The following is a 7,275-nucleotide window of genomic DNA, read 5'->3' on the forward strand; positions in this document are numbered from 1 at the left end:
AGTGCCATTCATAGGGTGAATGGGCAAGACAAAAGGTTTAAGTGCCTTTGAACAGGGTATGATATTAGTGCCAGGCGCACCGGTTTGTGTCACATTCAACCATTTCCCGTGTGTGTCAAGAATGGTCCACCACCCAAAGGACATCCAACGCAACTCAATATTAGGATGTTTTGAACACTCAGTGTAGTGCACTACTTTTGACCAGAGCCCTATGGACCCTTGTCAAAAGTAGTGCACTATAAAGGGAATATGGTGCCATTTAGGACGCAGTCTATATGAAACCTCCTGCAGAAGCAGACATGACTGGCCTGTCTAAGAGGAGTCTCAACAGAAGTTATTGAGTTAGTCAGCTCTGCCCCTTCTGGACACTCAATTGGCCTGGGAGGAGAACATTTGTTTTCCCCCGAGATCTATTACAGCCTAAACCTGAGATGAAACAGTGATGGTGTGTGATGGGGAATGGCCTTCACAATGCACACAACAGGCAGGCAGGGAAGGGCTTTATTGGAGCAGTATGTAAGGAGGACTGAGGAGGACTGTGTGTTCAGGTGCTGGTCCAAGCTGGGCTGGGGCTGGGGCTGGGGCTGGGGCTGGGGCTGGGGCTAGGCTGGGGCTGGCAGGGAGACGCCACACACAGAGAACAGGCCTGTATGGAGCCATCACTGGGTGTGCAGACGGACAGCTGGTATTAATATCACAGGGTGCTGGTCTGCAGGGCCCTCGCACGGCACCGATTCCGTTTCACTAGATTTAATGAATCCCATTCACTGAATCATGCGATATGGATTTGGCACAGGGCTGAGCGGTGACTGCACGCTCATGTCTTCCAGCTCCAGAAAATAAATGTCATTCATTTCAACTTCGACACAATGGACCGCTAACGGCCTACCTCCTCTTCTCCCTTATAACAGCTAGGAACACTGCATAGACATGTTGTCTTTTCCAAAGCAACAAAGAACAATACACATTAGAATGATGTTGTGGTCCCTAAGATAAAGACAGAGGATCAATCTGCAGTTTTAGCCATACATCCCTCTGGGCTAGAGTGGTAAACTCCCCTACTACAGAAATAGCCCTGCAGCTGTTTACTAGCCCTCCTATCTCAGATACCAAGGGTATCAGCACACTATGTGACCTGGGTCACTGCTCTGTTCGCTCCTCTGATGACACCCGTGTGTGTGTGTGTGTGTGTGTGTGTGTGTGTGTGTGTGTGTGTGTGTGTGTGTGTGTGTGGGTCTTTCAGACATCCGGGAGACAGCGTTTGTGTACGCCATCACGGCGGCTGGCGTGACCCACACAGTGACTCAGGCCTGCAGTATGGGGGAGCTACTGCAGTGTGGCTGTGAGGCGACCAGGAGCAGGGCTCCCCCCCGGCCTGCTTCCTCCTCCACCACCACCTCTGGCGAGGGAGTCAAGTGGGAGTGGGGTGGCTGCGGAGACGACGTGGAGTTTGGCTACGAGAAGTCCAAGCAGTTCATGGACGCCAAGAGGAAAAAGGGCAAGAGTGACATCAGGACGTTGATCGATCTCCACAACAACGAAGCAGGACGACTGGTAGTGAATTCACTTTTCTGTTTTGATAAGGATTGTGGCACTTCTTTTGTACTTTTTAATCCTTTATTACAAAGGGTAGAGATAGAGAGGAAATAATGCTGAAAGAGCCCCTTGCTGGCTGCGGTACAGTACATGTGTTCCAGAGGCAGCAGCTTTGAACGCTAGACCACCCCAGGCTGTGAATGAACTGTTTATAAATCAAACACACTCATCTCCTATGTTTTATTTGACCTGTGCTGATCTAAGCAAAAGTACAGGTAAGGATACTTCTGAAAAGTTTTTTATTATGCTCACTATCATCAAGTTAAATTCTTTCATTTATGTTGATGGTTTTTTTAGAAACAAAGTTGATAATTAGGCCTAGATGCTGAAAGTATTCATTGTTTAGCTGAATGTTCCTCTTTTCATCCAATGCGTCATCCAAGACAGCCTCTAGCCATAGTTTTGTAACACTGTAAACTGATATTTTAACAACAATCATATTTCTGATAAAAGAAAACAAGTGTGAGCCACACAGTTTGCTTTCAAGGCTTTAAGGCAAGTAGCTGCTAATTTTTCTCCTTGTAAAACTTTTATGTTTTCAGGTCTTTGTCAAGGACTCAATACAGTACATGTATGTTGAAAACATGAAATATTGGATTTACAATGGCCTCCTTGTTGATAGGGAGAGAGGAGCATTTAGGAGGTTGTCTGCTCTTTTGAGAAGCTAATTACAGGTTATTGCTTTGAATTTCCTGGGACTTTGCTCACCCCTGTCAGTATTGCTTCATCACAGTATATTACATTGGCACACAAGCCAAAACCTTTCCAAGGGGTCAGAGACAGGTAAATGGGGAGGAGTGGTTGTGTAGTTGGGCCAATTATAGTCTCAGGGAGACAGGTTTCGAACACAACAACAAGAAGCAAAGGTTGCCCACATGTAGAATAACAACAAAGTGAGGTTAAAGACTTAGGAGGTTAGAGGCAGGTTTTTTTTTTTTTTGGGGGGATAAATTCCTTCTGAATAGTGTCTGCTTTTATCTCACCTATCTATCTCTGTGTCTTTACTACAGGCGGTGAGGAATTATATGAGGACTGAATGTAAATGTCATGGCCTGTCTGGGTCTTGCACACTCCGGACCTGCTGGAAAAAGATGCCTCACTTTCGCGAGGTGGGTGATCGCCTGCTGGAGAGCTTCAATGGAGCTTCCAAGGTGATGGGAGGCAACGATGGCAAGACCCTGATTCCCGTAGGCCAGAACATCAAGCCTCCGGACAAACAGGACCTGATCTACTCGGCCGAGTCGCCCGACTTCTGCTCGCCCAACAGGAAGACGGGCTCATTGGGAACGCGGGGCCGCATGTGCAACAGCACAGCCATGGACGTGAGTGGCTGTGACCTGCTGTGCTGTGAGCGTGGCTACCGAGACGAGACGGTGGTGTTCGAGGAGAATTGCCTCTGCCGCTTCCACTGGTGCTGCGTGGTGCAGTGTAAGAAGTGCTCGGTGAGGAAAGAACTCAGTCTCTGTCACTAGCATTACCACAGAGAAGCTGGGTTGGTTTCAGGCCTGACCTCTTCTGCCTCACACGAAAGATGCACTGAGATCAAGCTCCCACAGTTCAATTCAGGAGCACGCTGAGAGATTAGTGTCTTATCTAGGATCATCTTGGACAGAGCTGCAGTAACTCTTCTCTCAAGCTGTAGAACAGTCCAGAATGGCCATTTCTTCAGTGCTCGCCACATAGAGCTCTATGACCCTGAAACTGAGGCTCTTTTAGGCTCTTTTTCTAGAAACCCACTGGAGGAACTTACCCAACAACTGTTCCAGCTCTCCAGAGTGGAATATTGAATGTCACATCTAAGGTTAAAAGTTGCATTTCAGCTCCCAGAACATTCTAGAACAGAATGCTTGGTCCCATCTCATAGAAGACAATCAGATAGCTTGGTACCATTCTCAGTCATCGGCACGGAGATCTTTGCCTCTAAGCAGTGGTTCCCAAACGTGTTTGCACAGTGACCCACCTCAAGACTTTAGCTATTGAACCAGAAAATAGCATAACAACTGTTTCTAGCCTCAAAACCCAATGCCAAGACCTTCTAGGAACATGCTACAACCCCCAATTAGGGAAACACTCTCCCTAGTCAGTTAACCGTGTAACTACAAGTGGGGACTATTGTAACAAAAGCATAATGACTTTTGAGTGTGGAAAATAAGACTATGGTCATGGTAATAAGATGGTAACTGGAATGTTATGAAAAAGGTAAATGGACATGCACAACATGGAATACAGGTATCAAGCACAAAATATATGAAAAAGGGAAATGTGGGGGTTATTTGTTTGGAGGACGAACCCCAACCTGTTTCATGGTGAGGAGCTGAACTGACACCCAAGACTATTATTTATGAACATTTTATAGTGATAAAATGAGGAACGTGCCTACCATCTCTCTGAAAAGCACTTTGGATATGGGAGTTATCCATGTAAACTATATGTTACATTGGTTGTTGTTTGAGTAGTTTGCAAATGGAAAAACCTGTTATGACTTTTTTTCGTATGAGGTGCAGTATCGAGAAAGTATAATATTATGTTTATCTGTTTAATATACAGGGCTTTTGTATGCACTTTCAATTAAAGCATTTGTTGCGTATAGATTTGTTACATATAGTCATGTTTTGCAGAATGGCTATTCACAATCACATACAATGCTGACAATGAATCCATCCATTTGTCTCTTTGATAAGTCAACTCTCTGAAGTGAGTTGGATGTTAGAATGCCCATTTCTTTTGACTCTCTACCTACGTTCTTTGGAATAGGCAGATCAGATCTCTGTTTTTTGGGGGGGAAACAAAACATATCTTCACTGTGATTAATAATAGCAATTACTTATGAAGTGTGTTGTACCCAAACACGTTGTACATTTTCAGTCTTTATGTGTATAGGTCTAAGGTATTCAAGTGTACTGTGTCTTACCCTTCTTTTAGAGTATGTTTTTGTTGCTACTTACCTTTCAGGGATCTGTAAGACAAGAAATTGTTGGGCAAAAGAGAGAGAGAGAGTACGATGAGAGATGACATCGCTACAATTTATTGCCAATATGCCATGGTTTATGACCAGATGATTCCTTGCCAGAGGGTTCATCGTTAATATTGTTACCATGACAGTGAATACACACTGCACAGGATCACTCTATCCTCGGAGCTACTAGTTCTGTCTGTGGAGTCAGCACCATTAGATTTTTCATTTAACCTAAATGTAGTTTTTGTACAAAAGCATATCACATTAAGGGAGAAAAACTTGGTATAATGGAACTATTATGACTGAGTTCTGCTTCAATATTAGGCATTCTTTACGTAAGCAGTAGGATTGACCACTTTACCATGTTAAGTTTAGGTTGCAGTCTACCAAAGCACGAAATCAGACCAAATGTGGTAATTCATATATGAGATACACTCGGTGGCCAGTTTATTAACAAAAATGGTTTGCTTCTACAGACAGTGAGTCACGTGGCTGTGGCCTTCTATATAAAGCAGGCAGACGGACATTGAGGCATTCAGTTACTGTTCGATTGAATGTTAGAATGGGTAAAACGAGTGACCTAAGCAACTTTGAATGTGGCGTGATCGTTGGTGCAAGGCGCACCAGTTCTAGTATCTCAGAAACGCCCGGGCCTCCTGGGTTTTTCACGCACGACAGTGTCTAGGGTTTACTGAGAATGGTGCGACAAACAAAAAAGAAGCCCTGTTGGCAAAAATAGCTAGTTGATGAGAAAGGTCGAAGGAGAATGACAAGAATGGCGCAAGCTAACAGGCGGGCCACAAACAGGCAAATAATGGCGCAGTAGAACAGTCGTGTGCAGAACAGCATCACGCAACGCACAACTTGTCACGGATGGGCTATTGCGGCAGATGTCCATACCGGGTTCCACTCCTATCAGTTAAAAACGACAAGAAATGGCTACAGTGTGCATGTGATCATGAACATTGGACAATTGAAGGTGGAAAAACATTGCCTGTTCCGACGAATCCCGGTTCCTGTTGAGTCAGGATTTGGCGTAAGCATTGTGAGTCCATGGCCCCATCCTACCTGGTGTCAACGGTACAGGCTGGTAGCGGTGGTGTAATGGTGTGGGAAAAGTTTTCCTGGCACACGTTAGGTCCCATGATACCAATTGAGCAACATTTGAACGCCACACCTTGTAGAATCCATGCCCCGAAGAATTCACGCTGTTCCGGAGGCAAAGGGTGGTCCAACCCGGTACTAAATGGGTGTACCTAATAAACTGGCCACTTAGTGTATACTGTATGCATGAGCATGACCAATCAAGGACTGAGCCTTTATTTTCCCCATAGAACAACTTTAGGACTTGTTGGGCTGCCAGGAGTTTTTCACTGTTACTGTATGTATGTTTAAACAGCCCTTGTCAAAATGGAAGAGTTGCTTTGTCGTTTTCTTGATTCAAGGCAAGACACAATTTCCAAGTTTTGAAAACATGATTTTGTCATGGCATGTTGAATGATCTAAAGATAATTCGTCAGCATTTGTTTGGATTCAGAGACAGAATTTTGACTTTCATAATTGCTTGTTCATTGATTAAACTTTTGTATTCTACATGTTGTTATTTTCCAGTGACAGTATGTGTAGAAATTGGAATAAATTGAAAAGTGAGTTTCTGCACTAACTATACAAATAAAAAGTCAACTGTTCTCTCTACTCTCAATTTTTGGGGTATTTAATTTAAAATATATTTTTGTTGTATTTGATGTGAACAACATCAAGTAACTTTTTTAGACCAAGACAAAGCAGAGATTTAGATTCATTACCCTTGTATAAACTGCTAGATTTATAGAAACCTATGTCACTTTTTCCTTCCATTGACCTTCAACACATCGTGTAAGTGTTATTCTAACTGGTTGACTTCATACTAGGTCAGGGTTGAGGGTTTCACCTCACTCCCGATGACCATTCTCTAAAATATATTTTTCGACACTTCTGCTTCAACTATATCCTTTTGCCACTCAGAAACAAAGGTGTTGTTTTTAGTTATTTATGGTGTTAGGGAAAAAAACTCCTGCTGTATTAGTTTGAGCCTTGCAAGTCGACACAAGTTCATATTTTCCAGGAATTCACATTGCAGCAGAGCCAGCAGTGTTCAAGGCAGAGGTAGGCCACAGACAGGAAAAGCGCCAGGAGCGCTCTCTCCTCAAGCTGCCACGGCTCAGCATGGGTAAAGTCAGAGGAACTGCATAGACAGTGGATAGATTTATAGAACCCCTGATATTAATGTGGCTGCCTCTCTCTCCCTGCCTGCTTGCCGTGTTTCAATGAAGAGGTGTACTTTTCCACATGTCCCCTTCCAAGCAGTGCCCTGAGGAATGCAGTGTATTCGGAGATCTGTCTGTCTTTGCCCGCTGATTGTAAAACACACAGAGACATTAATGAAGGCCTGCCACTGTAAGTGGATATATGTCATGAGGCAGACATTCATTTCCTTGGATCAATCAGACCAATAGGAGTCCTCCTGGGGTAGAGTCTGGTTATCACAAGGGCAATGAATGAACTCCTGGTGGTCTAGTCACTGAGCCTAGAGGTTCTCATTAAAGGTGCATAGTCTTTAGATACTAGAACCTTTGAATATGTCCCAAATGGCACCCTGTTCCCTATTTAGTGCACTACTTTTGATCAGGGCCCATAAGGCTCTAGTCAAAAGTAGTGCACTATAGGGAATAGGGTGTCGCACT

At 44.1% G+C, this 7,275-nt stretch overlaps 1 protein-coding gene across 1 annotated transcript in view; it reads left to right on the forward strand.

The window, feature by feature from the left end:
• The window catches only part of LOC121536676 (protein Wnt-6), a 43,788-nt gene extending 38,183 nt beyond the window's left edge, over positions 1–5,605 (forward strand). Inside the window, exons 3-4 of the mRNA XM_041844103.1 lie at positions 1,244–1,554; positions 2,607–5,605. Coding sequence (XP_041700037.1) covers positions 1,244–1,554; positions 2,607–3,068 — 773 coding nt within the window. The 3' untranslated portion in view covers positions 3,069–5,605. The remainder of the gene's footprint in view (positions 1–1,243; positions 1,555–2,606) is intronic.
• The last annotated feature ends 1,670 nt before the right edge of the window (positions 5,606–7,275 follow it).

Source organism: Coregonus clupeaformis, chromosome 23, assembly GCF_020615455.1.
Source record: "Coregonus clupeaformis isolate EN_2021a chromosome 23, ASM2061545v1, whole genome shotgun sequence".
In the NCBI taxonomy this organism is placed as follows: Eukaryota; Metazoa; Chordata; class Actinopteri; order Salmoniformes; family Salmonidae; genus Coregonus; species Coregonus clupeaformis.